Here is a 16,815-nt window from a genome sequence, read left to right on the forward strand (position 1 = left end):
AGAAATCTGCATTCTACCTCCTCAAGCCCCATCTCCCTTGCCTTCCCCCAGCTGGTGATGGCTCAGCCAGAGCTGAGAAGCACAGCTCCTGTGACTTCTCCCCACGGTAGAATACTCTACTTAGTGATCACATTTCTCAGGATGGCAGAGAGAAGCCCCCAGAGGTCTGCTGCACATGGGAAAGTTCTGCTTCTTAGAAATTTCTTTCTCATATCAGCTTCAGTTGCTTTTCTAATGCTGCTGGTCTTGGTTCTGCCCTCTGAAGTACCTTAAAACAAGGTCAATAGGCAGCCTGTCTGCTCCTTGTAAAAATACAGAAAAAGTATAAAAATCACTCAAAATCTCACCACCTTGAGAACTTTATTAAGATTTTTATATTTTCCTATAGCCTTCATATGTGTATATATATAATTTATATATATAAACGCACATTACACACACCTTATGTTTTAATAGAATGAAGATCATAATACATTGTGGTTCTACTGTTACATATTTTGGGTTTTCTCTCTTAACATTATATCATAGAACTATTCGAAAGTATGCTTTGAGAGCACATTTTCAAATGACTGCATTAAATTCCACTGTTTTGATCTATTGGAATTTATTCAACCGTTTCCTATTAATGTTTATGTAGGTTGTTTCCAGTTTTTCACTATCCTAACTAATGCTTAAGTAAACATATTACAAATTATTGTCTGCATCCTTGATTATTTCTTTAAGCTAGATTCCTAGAAGTATAAATATTGAGTCAAAAAACATGCTTAAAAAATGTGATATATATTGCCAACTTACTATGCAGAGGTTGTGAAAATTTTAACTTCGAACAGTTTTGATCTCTTTTTAGAAGTTAGTAATTTTTTAGAGATGTCAATTTGATCGGTTAAAACTTGCATTTTGCTGTGGTTTCTAACCTGCATTCCTTTGTTTACTCATGAGGCTGAACATGGTTTTTATCTATTTATATATATATATAAACACATACATATATACACACATATATATATAGATTACTTACCAGGCAGAGCATATTCGTGTGTGTGTGTGTGTGTGTGTGTGTGTGTGTGTGTGTATTTTTCCCATTTTTTTGGGCCATTTCTGTTAAATAGGATGTTAGGGGTAAAGAAATAGACTGAATCTATTTTTCTGCTGGAGAAAGGGGGCCTCATGCTTCTCTTGTAGGTTTGTAAATACCCTCCTACCCTCTTTTTTACATGTAATAAATATCAATTTATTCTTCTCTTTTTTAACACTGTGGTAAAATATACACAACGTAAAATTTACCATTTTAAAGTGTACAGTTCGGTGGCATTAAGTAAGTTCACGTTATTCTGCAAGCATCATCAGCGTCCATCTCCAGAATTTTCCCATCCTCCCTAACTGAAACTCTGTACCTATTAGACACTAACTCCCCAGCCCCTGACAACTACCATACTACTTTCTGTCTCTATGAATTTGACTCTAGGAAACCTACATAAGTGGAATTGTGCATTTATCCTTCTGTGACTGGCTTATTTCAGTTAGCATGACGTCTTCAAGGTTCATCCATGTTGTAGCATGTGTCAGAATTTCCTTCCTTTTTTAAGGATACGTAATATTCCATTGTGTGTAGATACTATGTTTTGTTGATGCGTTCATCTGTTGATGGAAGCAACTTGGGTTGCTTCCACCTTCTGGCAATTGTGAGTAATGCCGCTATGAATATGGGTGTACAAATATCTATTCAAGTCCCCGCTTTCACTTCTTTTGGGTATATACCCAGAAGTAAGATTGCTGGATCATATGGTAATTCTCTTTAAATTTTTTGGGAGCCATCATGCCATTTCCCACAGTGGCTGTACCATTTTATAGTCTCACCAGTAATACACAAAGGTTTCAATTTCTCCACATCCTCACCAACACTTGTTATTTTCTGGAGTTTTTTTGGTTTGTTTTTGTTTTTTTGAGTTTAGTTTGTTTGTTTGTTGTTTGATAATAGCCATCTAATGGCTTGGAAGTGGTGTCTCATTGTAGTTCTTTTCTCTTTAATCAAATAAAATATGACAGCCTGCCCTGATTTCCAGCAGCTAGATGGGAAATTCAATCTCAGTCATTTGGAGGGGGAGTCTCCCTACTTCCTAGAATCACACCAGTGCTTGGTGCCAGGAAATTAGAGGACTGTCAAGTAATATCAAGGTCACCAGAATTGCCTGTGATAGCTCCTTGTCTACACCCTTCATGGCTCTTTGCTTCCAGGGAACATGTGTAGACTTGAAATGCGTTGGGTTCTGGCGCCATAGTGGTCTTGCTACCTCCTTGGGGATCTGCTACCAAGCAGGCTCCCCAGTCTCTTACCGCATCCCAACCTGGATGTACCCATTTTAATTATGGGAAAATTTCATCAGTTGGCTTCAAGGTATTCTTCACAATATTTCTTTTTTATTAATTTTCAAATTATTAAAAACATACAGAGTAGAAAAAATATATAACGGATTCCCTTGAACTCACAATTTTAATACATTTTAACATTATGCCTTATAAAAACTCCTGCACAAGTGTACAAAGAGACATGCGCAGGACATTTATTATAACAATGTTTGCAAGAGTAAAAAATTAAAGCAACTTAATGTCCATCAATAGGAAATGGCCAAATATATATATATATATAAAACAATTTCTTTATCCATTCATTCACTGATGGACACTTAGATTGTTTCCATATCTTGGATTGTAAATAATGCTGCAATGAACATGGGGCTGCATATATCTTTTCAGTTTAGTGCTTTTAATACTTCAAAAGCTATTTAAAATTTTTTTAATTCTTAAAAAATTTGAGCCAAAGTTTTAACATTTGTTAATAAGTTTTCTCTATATTAGGGATATTAATACTTTTACTATGAGCCATTTACACGTGTTTTTTCATAATTGGTCTGTAAACTTTTAGTTTTGTTTTCTGGGGGTTTTGAATATTTACCTAAATTTTCCTTTCTTTTTTAAAGAGAAAATGTATATTTGTTTATATTTGCCTCTTTAATCCATCTAGAAATTATTGTAATATATGGTATAAGAATAGTATCCCATTTGATTTCTTTTTTCTTTCTTTCTTTCTTCTTTTTTAACCAAATAGTCAATTTTCCTTAAATCATTTGTTAAATAATTCTTCCTTTCTCATTAGTTTTGTAATGCTTCCTTTATCACACTAAGTGCTTTTATAGCCATTATTTCCATTGATTTGTGTCAATTCTAGAATCAATAGTGAATTGTTTTATTTATCTAATTTTACAATATGTCTTAATAGCTAAGTTCAATGCTTATGACCTGCTTGCTCATAAACTTATGTTACATTCACCTGTCAGTTTTTTCCAGATGAACTTTAGAATTATTTTTTCATATTAACAAAATCCCATTGTGATCATGTTTAATCTATAGATTAATTAGAGGAAAATGGAAAAATTCATAATATTCAGTATTCCCCTTCAGGGACATGGTATATATTTCTACTTATTCAAAAATTTTTAAATATCATTAAAAAATTTTAAATGTTTGCTTGTAAAAATTCTGTATATATCTTCCTGGAGATATTCCTTTGTATTCTATGTTGTTTGTTAATAAAAATATATAAAGATATATTTGCATCGATTATTATGGCATACAGAAAAATTATTGAGCTTTGAGTATTTATAATTCAGCCTCTCTAGTAGTGACTAGAAGTGTCTTATTAATTCTAAAAGTTAGTTCACCTGAGTTTTCTAGGAGTATAATCATATTGACAACAATTAGTAACCGTTTTGCCTTTCTTTTTTTTTTTTTTTTTTTTTGCGGTACGCGGGCCTCTCACTGTTGTGGCCTCTCCCGTTGCGGAGCACAGGCTCCGGACGCGCAGCCTCAGCGGCCATGGCTCATGGGCCCAGCCGCTCCGCGGCATGTGGGATCCTCCCGAACCGGGGCACGAACCCGTGTCCCCCGCATCGGCAGGCGGACTCTCAACCACTGTTGCCACCAGGGAAGCCCCGTTTTGCCTTTCTTTTCCAATGTTCACATCTCTTAAATATGTTCCATGCCTTAATGCATTCCCTAGGAATTTCAAAAACATCGATGCAAGGATCTTTGATGTCTTCCCAATTTAATGTAGATGATTCTAGTAATTTGTTCTTAATTGTGATGTCTGTTACAGTTTTAAAATAGTTTTTTTTTTTTTTTTTTTGCGGAACGTGGGCCTCTCACTGCTGTGGCCTCTCCCGTTGCGGAGCACAGGCTCCGGACGCGCAGGCTCAGTGGCCATGGCTCACGGGCCCAGCCGCTCCACGGCATGTGGGATCTTCCCAGACCGGGTCACAAACCCACGTCCCCTGCATCGGCAGGCGGACTCTCAACCACTGCGCTACCAGGGAAGCCCTAAAATAGTTTTTATCCCTCTAAGATAGCATCCTCCTTTTATGAGTTTACCATAGGTTTTATCAGTAATATATGTTAATTTTATGACAATTTTTAGCATCTCTTGAAATAATTATAAGGTTTTCATTATTGCTACTATCAATATAGTTTATTAAATGAACAGATATCCTGGTTATAGGCACATTCTTTTAGCTCTTTCCTCTAATATAGAGCTAATTTGTCAGAGTGCTGTTCACCCCAGATAATAAACTCTTCTCAATGCAGTGACACGTGCCAGTTTTTGTTTTCTCCACAATGGCCTCTGTATCATTGACACTTTATTTTTTGACAATCTTTTGGTTTGCATTAAATAGTTTAACTGTTTTCCAAAGGGTAAATAAACATGGTTTATTTGAATGGTTAAAATATACTGTGTGAGTTTGAAGTTGGTGACTTGTCTTGTAGAAGTGGGTCCTATACTAGATCTAACTCTTGTCACCTTTAAATCAATTCTAATAAAAAGAATACCAAGAAAATAAAAATGTGAGCCAAGAAACCCTGAAAACATGTTGTTGGGAGGTGATAAACCAGAATGCAGAACACACTGCCACAGGAGCTATGCTGATTGTTTACACAGGGAAAAGCATCAGTGTCCTCCCCTCCCCACTCTGGCACATGTGTGCATCGCAAACACGCCAACTACACAGCGAGGGCCCACTTAAGTACCAATCATTTAACCATTCAACAAAAATTTATTCAGTGTCTACTATGTGACCTACTCTGTGCTAGGTTTTGGGGATATATTTTAGACAAGTTAGACATGATTCTTGTCTTTATGGAGCTTACATATTAATAAGTAAGACTTGAAAGCTTTTTCATTTTCATTTTTTTGTCTCTTGTCAGACTTCATAAGCTGTTAGTTTTTCATTTCTTTTGCTACATCTTTTAATTATATAACACAGCTTCCTAATTGCTGATGGTCTGAATGTTCTTGGATTATTCATTCAATACGTGACAGGCACTGTTCTGGGTACTGAGGATTCCAAAGTGAAGAAAAAAAGACAAAAAACTCTGTCCCCACAGAGCTTACTACATTCTAAAGAAATCCTGATTCCAAGGCTTTGCAAGATTCATTCAACTTTAATATGCCATGTATACCAGAGGCACTTAAAAAAAAAGAAAAAAGAAGTGAACCAAGCATTCAGGAAAGACAGAAATGCAGAAGTTGATGCAAGAAAGGATTTCTAGTTAATAATGATTTAAATTGAAATTCAGTTAACCTCCCTCTCCAGGTAATTCAATTGTCTAGTTTTTAACAAATTTCAATATATATGACTCCAGCTTTTCATAAAAAACACAAAAGACTCATCAGGCTTCTTTAGTCTGGTGCATTTCTTTGCTCAAATTTTTGGCTTCACAGGCAGAAATCTTTAAACAAGAGGCAAAATGATAAGTGAAGTACAGGTGTTTATTAGGCAGTTTCAAATGGTAGAGCAGCTCTCCCATATTCTCCTTGCCTCCAAAAAGGACTTCCCAAATAGTGGGAGGCAGCACAAAGTAGGGACTTTCTGAGATCACCTATTAACTGAATAGAGACCAAACAGGGAGAATGTAGGTACTGTTGTAATTATCTCCTCCACTGAGGATAAGGCTGGTACGTTTTTCTTCTATGGGATAATTCTGTATCAGCAATGTTTTACTTTGGTACTTGATGCAATTAAAATAAGAAATGTTCATTAGTTGAATCCATTCATTCATTGGATCAACAGAGGTTTACTGAGTACCTCCTACGTGCCCGGCCCCCTGCTTCTGTGGATCTTGCAGTTTTGGTGGCAAGTAGATATTGAACCAGTTAGTACAATACACATGGGATTGGTATCACAAGAGTGGGGAGACTAGATTGGCGGAGGAAAAACAGGATCCTGTGCAAGGTATGTTAAGGAGCGTTACAATAAACCGTAAAGCATTTATTCATTCATTCACTCAAGGGTCAGTAAGAATTTCTGAGGAAAAATGACTCTAAGGCCAAACTCACAGCGGCACTTCAGTACAGTCCCCACTGAGTTTAATGACTAATGAACTGGCTTCCTAGCGAGATTTAAAGCTACCTAGAGGTGCAGTGATGGTTATGAGAGGGAATGATTTTCCTAAGTCATATTTCTCTAACAATAATAGTAATGATAAGAGCTCGCCTTTGTTATTTTCTGTGTGCAGGGCACGATGCTAAGCACTTTACACAGTATACTCCATAACACTCAGAGTAACGCCAAGGCAGGGAAAATCAGTATCCCCATTTTACAGATGCAGCTTCTGAGGCTCAGAGACGTACGAAACTGGTCCAAGGTTACGCATCTAGAAAGCGGTAGGTTCGGGATGTCATAGAACCTACCAGGAGCTGGGCTTTCTAAAATGAAGGCCAGGGACAGGAAATACATCTGCATACCTAGCCAAACATGTCAAGAATGTGAAATAACTCCCTCCCAGTTTTCACAGCGTTTCAGAGAGTTAAGTAAATAATCTTCAGCAGAATCCAATCCAAGCGCGCAGTTCTTTGCATTCGGCACACACACTTGCCGAGGAGAAGACACCGTTCATTGCAGAGAATGCTTCTAGTTTACTTCATCCCTACTCCTGGTAATGACCTAGCCCTGGTTTCTCTTCAAGGACCACTTTAGAGCAAACCCCCTTTTCCCCAAGCGTCTACTTACCAAAAAAAAGAAAAAAGAAAGTGGCCCACAGCTGGGTTCAGGTAGCCCCTGCTGTTCTGTTTCATGAAGGTTTTGAAGAAACCTAGAGCTGTTACCGAGTTTCACCATCATTTAATCAATGGACAAACTCTCCTTACCATCAACTCTCCTACTTGTCCTACGCAGATGCAGAGGAAACTGGCCTTCACAGGGGCCTCAGAGGCACCAGGAGGATCTGCTTATACTTTCTTCCTCCCTTTTCTTCTTTCCCTTCATCATCACTACCATCATTGCTATCATTTATTAAGCACTTACTGTGTGTCCAGTACACTCTTAAGGTTTTATATATATTTAAGCCTCAGAACAATCTTATGAGGCAGCTACCACTAACTCAGTTTTCAGTGATGAAGGAGGCTGTGAGGCTATTTAACTGCAAGGTCACACAATGAGGAGCAAAAGTCTGGATTAAAACACAGATCTGTTTAACTCCAGGGGATGTGTTTTTAAGTGCCAAGCGGTACTGCTCCTCTTAAAGGACTTACAACGGGGCAGAGGATCACGGAACAATGGACTGGATGTGTGGATCTAAGATATGCCTATTATTTACATAAAGCAATAGGATGGAGATTTAGATGTTATTAATCTGAGGTCCATAGACCCCCGGGTGTTTAAAAATGGATTTTGGAGGGTTTGTAACCCCCTAAAACAGGAGTCAGCAAATTTTTTCTTAAAACATGAGGTAGGAACTATTTTAGGCTTTGTAGGCTTAATGGTCTCTGTTGCAAACACCTCTCGCTACTGTTGTAGTGCAAAAACAGCCACAGATGATACACAAACAAGTGGGCAAGGCTATGTTCCAATAAAACTTTATTTACAAAAACAGGCAGCTAGCCAGCAGGCTCTATGTGCATCGTTATTTTTGTTGCTGTTATTAGGAGAAAATCTTATAGCTTTCCATAGCTTCTCTAGTAGGTTCAAAATCCAAGATGGCTAAGAACTGGTCTAAATGGTCTCCAAGTTGCTCTAAATTTAGACATTCCAGGATTCTATGATTTTGCATGCCTTTTCAATTAACACACTCTTTAGAAATTCTTTTTCCTTAGCAGGTTCATTTGATGGATTCTGCTGTGAACTCTTAAGTGGACTATAATTACTGTCTGTTGAGAAGGAAACACAGGACACAGTACCATTTCAACCCTCCCTGGCTTACCTGGCTGAAACACAAGGACATTCCAGACTGGATTATAGCAGCTCAGTCCTGAACTAGCTAGTCTGAGGTTTGCCAAGGCTTTTTCCTTTTCCCAGAGACTACATTCTGTGCTTCACTGAGCCTTCTGCACAGAAAGTATTCACTTATCCTGACCACTCTGATACACAGTCTGGATTCCTAGAGTCAGCCAGGTCTGCCCAGCTGTGGTGTGGAGGGGAGGGATGCTGTCGGAAGTGTTTTCTTGATGGATCTCTGCTTCTGTTTGGAGACCCTCTCTCTTCCAAGGAAACATGGTTCTTTCTCTTAGGATTCCCAGTTTCATGAGATACAGCATCTTATTTACTATCTGCGATTCCACCAACATGTACCTTTACCATGCCTCCCACTCTATGGGACTTGTCTTCCCCTAACTAGCATCTTTAGGTGGAGATGGCTAATTATATTCCATTGTGTCCACCACAGAGCCTGATACCATGATTTGCATATATATTTTAGGTTATTAGCACTGAGATCCCTGAAAGCTACAGAGAGTTTTGAATTCTTGCATTACTTTTGAAAAATCAAAATAATGATTATCCTATCAACTTGAATAAAATGCAGCATTGGCTGCTTTAAATTTTAGAGAAAAGAGATTATATTAAAGCAAAAAAATTACAAATGCTATGAGTCATAATGTGATTGCATTTATATTCCAGATTTCTGAGAAGGGACACAGGGTAAGAAGTAGGAGGGAAAAATAAGAGGGGAGAAAGAAATGGTAGAAACTAATAGAGGAGAGAATGAAACAAAGGGAATAGAGAGACAAAGAGGAATACAGAAGGAAACACTGAATGCAGAGGAAGCCTGTTTGCTAACCAACTACTGCTTGGTTGAAATTCAGTGTCATTAGGATACAGCCATTTTTCAAGCAAGTGCCCCCCAAAGAAGGAAATAAACCAGCAAATGAAAATGACAGGAATGTAAATCACTTAGCTAGTACTTACGGAGACTTTATTCTATATTAGATCCCTGTAGACATCACATCAGGATTAGTGTTAGCTCTCTGAAATGAAACATCCATAAGAGGACCACATGGTACTGACTGCACCTCCAACTAATATTTCAGTTCAGCTTTAATTATCATGTTCATCTGGCACCGGCATGGTGCCATGTAAATAGAAATGGGTCATGGGAGGCCTGGGTTCTTGTCCTGCATTTGTCCTGATGATGTGACCTTGGTTGGCCAATCTCTGTGCCTCAGTTTCCTCATTTGTCAAATGTGAATAAGAATTCTCTGCTCTGTTTATTTCACAAGATGTTAGGAGGATGGAAATATATATATATATATGTATAAAATGCCAGATAAATGTAAAATTGACCTTGTTCTTTTTACTTAACAAGGTAGTAAGTAGGCGGAGGGGTGGTGGTGGTGGCATTCTGCACAGAAGACTTGGTGACTCAATGACGTGTCTTCGTTTCTCTCAGTAATATCTGGTCTGGGATTATTACTGCTTTCTCGATGTTTTTAGGCATACTTTTCCCCTTCAGAAATGCCAGAGGTGAAAAATACTATTTGACTGCTATAATTTGTCACCCTCGCTGCCTGAGCAAGATGTGTATAGACAGTTTAGTAATTAAGCTTTTCAACCTGCATCATAAAGTTTTATTCCAGCAAAGTCTATATTTATCAGCTAACAAGTATTAAATCATCCCACTGCTCAAGCCGTTTCTCACTTGAATGTGCTCCTTTCAAAACAGAGCAGACTTCCTTGGCTGGTTTAATAAAAGTTCTTGCTTGGCAGTACTGTGGTGCTGTGTGGTCCTGTGGCGCTGACATACATACACCTTGGTAACTCTGCCAAAAGGTGCTGACCCCTATTTCTCAGGGGACTTAGCTGCCTTTGCCCTGGGTCATTTAGGGCATCCTGGCCATCTGAGGCTTGATGGCTTCTAGCACAAGATATTCCCATATCCATTTCAATTTCTAAAGAGGAAGAGGTAAATGAAAATAGAGAAACAAACTTTTGAAACATTTTCTTTCCTTATTTGAGCATCAGGGAATTGGTCCGTTTCTATCAGAGATGGATCTAAATGTAAAATGAATTTTCAAAACGATTAAATTAGCAAAGTAACAATGATCTACATACTAAGCAGGGTTGAGTGCATTCCCGTATTGCCATAGTCTTCTTTAAGCAGATACACAATTATTAGGGAAACACACTTCGAATGAATAGATATTAAAAGTCGTCAGTAATGGCTTAGAATAATTTCTGCAGGTAACCCACTCCACCTTATAAATCATTTTCTCTCTCTTCTTGGGAGTATATACACTCATGAGACGAATATAACACTGCTTTTAAATCTTCAGTATGCTTTCACTCAAATGGCTCCAGAATTATATTAGTTAAAAACAGAATAGTTACTTAATATATTTGAATGTACTATTTTACCATATTTTAAGGGTATAACCAGAATAAAGACAAATGTTAATCAAATATAGGCCAAAATGATGAAAGAAATCTCAATATTTTTATCATATCATGCCAGAGATCACAGTAATTTCCCTTTTCCTTTCTATGCTTTCAAAAATAAGTGATGTTAACCACATGTAGGCATTTCAGTTTTCCATGAATTGATTGCTGATAGGAGATGTATAATGACATTTCATAGAATCACAAAACCCACTCTGTAGTTACACAAACAAATTCTGCCTGTGCCTGTGTGTGTGTGTATGTATGATAGTGGGCACGTAAGTGTGAGATTTTAAATACTACCAAGCTAAGGAGTCTTTGGTTGAACTTTTCTCAGTTTGAGAGGCTACAACAGTTTCTTTCCTTTCAAAATGGCAAAACGGAACTCACCATTTCACTTTCCAAATTAGCAACAGGTAGCTTGTTTGGAAGGCTGGGGATCAATTTCTCTCCAGCCAGCAAGTCATGGGGTTGTCACTGAAGCATGTGGGTGATATGCTGAACCGCTAAGTTGGCAAATATTGAACTGTTTTAAGTGCATCTATTTTCTGGTTCAGTAAATTTTTTTGTATTAAATTCATTAAACTTGACAGAGTCTAAATGCCACAGCACATACTGCAGAGGACATAAAAGTAACAGCACTAGCCACAGGAGACAGCAAAAGGTAAAGATCAATATAATTTCTCTCAGTTTCTCTTTAATTTTTATCTTTCCTATTAAGACTGGATTTTTTTCCCCTAAGGTTAAAAAGTACTGTGTGACTTGGAAAGTCAAGTTGAATCTGGTTATTTTCTGAAAATTTGAAGAGACATTTCTTTGTCAGTCAAGTTGCCCTCCAAACTGCGTTCTTAGAGATGATGACATATGTGACCTACAATTCAGGATCATTTAATAACTTGGAAGAGAAATGAGAAACAAAAATTACACTCTGTTATCCACAGTTTGGAGGAATCTTGTAGTTTGGCAATTTGTAAAAATACTGAATCAAGGACATACTTGAAGATTTATAATGAGGCCTTGATAATGATTATTCTTCACTTGGGATTGAAATTTTCAAAAGAATAATAAAGGTTTCTGAACATGAACTGTTACTTTGATTTGACATAATTTGGGGGGAGAGTCATTTGTTTTTCTTAAGCACTACTTTGCCTCCAACAAGGAGTAGACATGGCAATTCAGAAAAGTGGAGGAAAGTGTAAAGTACAAGGAATTTCATTCTAGCATGAGTTGTAACTATTGAAATTATAAAATTGATTTTTTACTCCATATGAAAAATAACAATCAGTAAAGAACAATTTTCCGGTAATTTCTCTCAACAAAATATAAAACAAAATAATCAATGACAGAAAATTGTGAAAACCCCAAAGTACATGTAAAAAATAAGAATACAGGTACTAAATATGATCCTTTAAAGCTTCCAGAACACATAAGGCAGAAGTGATGCAGCCATCAAAGTTGGACTGAGTAAATCCATCCCCTCCACACACAAGAAAAGGTTTGAGGTGAAGAGTCATTTGACCAGGAGAGTTGGCAGCAGCATTTGTAACCTGAAAATGTTAAAAAAATAATTGAAATTGACATTCTGTGCTCTGTTGTGCTGTCACGTCAATGTCTACCTGGGGAACGTTTCTCTACCTGGAGAAATCAAGGTGTTTCACAACGAGCAATGGAAAACTAAGCCAAGGCCCCTTGGCTAAGTTAAGGATTAAGTGCAAACAATATACATTCACAGTTTGACTAGCAAGGCTACATCACAATTTACAAAGTTCCAGATTAGTGCTAATTGTCATTGAGCTTGAAATTTTTCACCATGTGGAGGAAAAAAAAAGTGAGGACCTCCTCCTTCCTCTACGAATGAAAACATTTTCCTAAACCAATCAGTCATAAGGGCAAGGACTACTTTTCCTTTATTCCCACTAATTAGAACACCATATCCTTTTATTGTCAATTATGTACTGACTTTCAATCTTGGTAAAGAAGATAGCCTGAAAACATAGAATATTTCCAACTAGTTCCATAAATTGCTCCTTTCTGCAAATGTAACCATATCTGGTCTCCCTGGAAGAGCTGAAGAATTGCATGATTCTCGCCCAAGTGTTTACATTGAAATTTTTAAATGTTTACTTTTTCAGTTATTTGATAAGATAACCAGAAGTGTATTGAACTTCAAAATTCATAGGTCATGATCTGCTAAATTAGATGAAAGTACAGTTAATCTTTTCATTAGGGAGAACAAAATTCATGAAATCATTCACCTATTATTGAGGACCTGCTATGTGCCAGACAAGGTAGATTCAAAAGAGATTTAAAGGGTCATGTCCTTAAGGAGTTTCCAGTTCAGCATGACTGCTGGCATATAAGTGTCTAAGGCCTAAGACAGAGTGAAAGGCAATGTGCTATAAGAACACATGGGAGGAGGCCAGCACACCTGACAGAGGACAGAGAAAGCTTCAAAGGGGCATGACTGGTCACTTCATGTGAGTTCTGATGGACACATAGAAGTTTGCCAGGGGAGGAAACAGGTATAGGGCTTTCCAAAGAGAAGGAGAAGCATGTGTAAACATCACAGTCTATGGGTACTGTTTAGGAATCTGTGGGGCAGGTCACAGTGTGTGTGTGTGTGTGTGTGTGTGTGTGTGTGTTGGGGGAGAGGGCTGACAGGAGGAAGGGACATAACTGAGAGGCAAAATAAGAGGAATATTGTGTTTCAAATTTTAAAAACACAAAATTTATAAATAAAGTCTATTAAGAATTTAGAATTTACTATATATGCACCAAAAGTAGGGAGAATCAGCTGAAGTCTGGGACTTATTTTATTTTGTAGAACCAGGTTTATAATATTTGAAATGATGAAAAAGGTATAGAGGTTATTTCCTGGAAAAATTATTCTCTAAATTGGAATGTATGTTGCTAACAAGCATTCACAGCAAGGGGAATGAGCTGGAGATGAATGTATTTATCTTGGACACTGGTGGTTTGGCTACTGAAGCACCAAAAACTCCCTAAAAAACCAAATTACACAAAGCTATTATAAAGGCAATCTCACTTGGGACTACTTTCCCGCACAACTTCAGGGGGCGCCATTCACATAGACTACAACGTGGCAGTCTGGTCTCCTTTATACAGTGTTTTCATGAAGAGTAATAGAATAAGGCCCATGAGGATTTGCTTGTTTAAAAATCACACCAAAAAATCAAGAAATGTATAAATGCTATTTGGATTATGGAGCTGATTTAGGTTTTTGATAGGCTGAGTTAGTATATGCTTTTATTATTTTTTAAAACCAGAAAAACTTTGCATAGATATTTTTACTTATATGCCATATTTTGCTTTAAAAAAAAGAAGTGATACAATTATTTCCTTCTTGAATCACTTAAGATATGGACCTTTAAAGACCTGTATCAAATACAAATGTAAAATGTTAAAAGTATCCCCTCACGTTTCTGGAGGTCACTTGATAGCAATATCATCTATCATAGACATAGCAGATAATCTTTTAAGAAAATTAGGTCATAGTTTTAATTTATTATGTTGAATCATAATTTCTTTCCCCCCAGCTTTATTGAAGTATAATTGACAAATAAAAATTGTATATATTTAAGATGTAAAACTTGATGTTGTATTATATGTATACATCGCAAAATAATCACCATAGTCAAGGTAATTGATAAGATCTGCTCTCTTAGCAAATTTCAAGTGTACAATACAGTATAATTAACTATAGTCATGTTGCTGTACATTAGATTGCTAGAACTGATTCATCATATGCAACTGAAACTTTGTACCCTTTGACCAACATCTCCTTATTTTCCCCTCCCACCAGTCCCTGGCGATCACCATTCTACTCTCTGCTTCTATGCATTTGACTATTTTAGATTCCACATGTAAGTGAGATGGTGCACTATTTGTCTTTCCATAGCCGATAACCTTGAAATGGGTAGAAAAGACCTTTGAGTGGCTAAAATAGATAGCACATAGTACAGACACTGAAGCACAGACTTGGGTGTTCAATCGGAGCTTTTTAATCTCCTGCTTTAGATGGAATTTAAACAAGTTGGATGATTTGATTTGTCGGTGAAACACTAAGGGAGAAAGGAAACTGCTGGGCTCCTATATATTAGCGATTTTAGAACATGACAATTCGTAGTCTGAAAGCAAGGGATGCTGTAGAAACACTCGAAAACCAGACAGGGCTGGGAAAAAGCCTGGCAGTCTGGGGTCATTTAGTGGAGGGCAAATAACTTTCTGGCTCTTAATAGTCCCCAAGGGTACTAGCTATTAGTCTTCCTGCAATCATGAATGCTCATGATGAAGGCCCCAATATTCCAGAATCAACTCTAATATGCATAAAGTATTAATTGTCAGCATTTCTTGAATGTTCGCTGCATAGCAAATGCGTTACGCGCACACCCCACTTAATTCACACAGCAACCTATGAGGTAGTTGCTATTATTCTCGTTTTATAGCTGAGAAAGCTGAGACTCAGAAAGACTGTTACTTTCCTGAGGACAGAAAGCTCAGAGGTGAACAAACATTCAAACAAAGCAGAGCTCCTGAACTCGCCCCTCCAACCCCTTCAGAAATGTTTCCATAAAGACTTAATTTAAGTAAGATAAAACAAAAATGTTTAATAGTCATCTGGAAAATTCACATAAATGGGGTAAATCATTCATACATATTCATGTACATATACCTATATGTGTGTCTGTGTTTATACACACACATATATAAATCAACATTTGTAGTAAAGTTTTGATACATTCCAGCTGACATCCCTGTATGGATAAACCATGGCACTGTTAAACATTAGACAAGTATTAAGCAGGAGGTAGCTTAAGGAAAAAGGTTCTGCCTAGGGGTGAGGTGGTAATTCATCGGTGCTGTGTAATTTCATTTGATGAGTGCTAAGTGCCAGATGCCAGATCACATGGCTGGAAAACTGGGCCACTGATTAGCCAGTCTGCAGTTGGGATGAAATCAATCTTGCTGCATTTAGGTGGATTCGCCCATCTTACAATTACCCAACGAGGAAAATATGAAAACATGAAGGGTGTGTTGGCAACCTCCTTCACCCATGTGAAGTAGAGAGCCCTGCAGTGGAGCAGCACGTAATTGTCAAAGCCACAATCTCTCACAGTAATGCAGCCTTTGGCTATGCTTCCAGCCACAGTGAGGAACCACAGCTCAATGACTGTGTTTAAGAGAGATGTCAGGGCTGAAACAACCCCTTGGAAATCCAGGATGCTTGGGCTCACATGTGTGCCAGGGCGGGTAAGAAAGAACTGAAACTGCAGCAGCTGATACTGTGGGTCGCTAATATAATGGTTCTATATACTTAGGTGATGACTGGACTGGACATACAAATTCAAAGCAGGAAAAGCAGTTTTATAGCTAAGTGATTTAAACCCATGTGTGTCTTGTGACTCCTCTCCACCTGTAGAATAAACTGCAAACTCCTCAGCCCCCCATGGAAGGCCCTTCATAACCCAGTCTTACCTCCATCCAAGCCTGCCCTCTTGCTGCTTCTCTCACTTTTGCCATGTGTCCTATCTACATTCAAACTAAGGTTCTTCAAGCACATCCTCCTTTGTTGTGCTTCTGTGACTTTGAACAAGTCATTCTGCTTAGTGATGTTGTATTGTTCCCTCTCTTTCCTGCCAAGTAATTTGCTTATCCTTTAAGAACTAGCACAAATGTCACCTGCTCAGAGGTCTTCTTGCTCTGCCAGGCAGGGTAACTGCCTTTTCAGCATGTTATTTATATCTATTATGTTACTTGCCATTTTGCACTGTAATGATGTCCATGCCTGTCTCCCTTCCTAGACTGCATGCTCTGAAAAGTGAGGACACTGTGATGCACTAATCTTTGTACCCAAGGCTGAAAATGGTGTCTAGCCCACATGAAGTGTGCAATAAATGTTTATTGAGTTTAAAAAAAGACAGAATATCGTACACATAGTTGATCAGATGGTGTTCACAGGGAACCAGCTACACAAGAAGTGTTGTTCAGTGGCTCCCACAGAGCTGGCAGAAGCTCAAATGGAAGAGCTATTGTATTTAGAAGGCTCTCAGTAACGATAAATGTCTCTGCGAACTGCTGTATGTGAATGTCTCCT

The 16,815-nt window shown here is 37.8% G+C and overlaps 1 protein-coding gene and 1 long non-coding RNA gene across 10 annotated transcripts in view; one reads left to right on the plus strand and one right to left on the minus strand.

Annotated features, from left to right (window-relative positions):
• Positions 1 to 16,815, plus strand: part of LOC116741941 — a 453,695-nt gene that overhangs the window by 173,580 nt on the left and 263,300 nt on the right. The gene's annotated exons all lie outside the window — the stretch shown is intronic.
• RNLS (renalase, FAD dependent amine oxidase) overlaps positions 7,891 to 16,815 on the minus strand; it is a 272,676-nt gene continuing 263,751 nt past the window's right edge. For all 4 annotated transcript variants that reach the window (XM_032609123.1, XM_032609122.1, XM_032609121.1 and 1 more), the window contains one exon: positions 7,891 to 12,247. In XM_032609123.1, coding sequence (XP_032465014.1) covers positions 12,095 to 12,247 — 153 coding nt within the window. In that variant the 3' untranslated portion in view covers positions 7,891 to 12,094. The remainder of the gene's footprint in view (positions 12,248 to 16,815) is intronic.

This window comes from Phocoena sinus, chromosome 16 (genome assembly GCF_008692025.1).
Source record: "Phocoena sinus isolate mPhoSin1 chromosome 16, mPhoSin1.pri, whole genome shotgun sequence".
Classification (NCBI taxonomy): Eukaryota; Metazoa; Chordata; class Mammalia; order Artiodactyla; family Phocoenidae; genus Phocoena; species Phocoena sinus.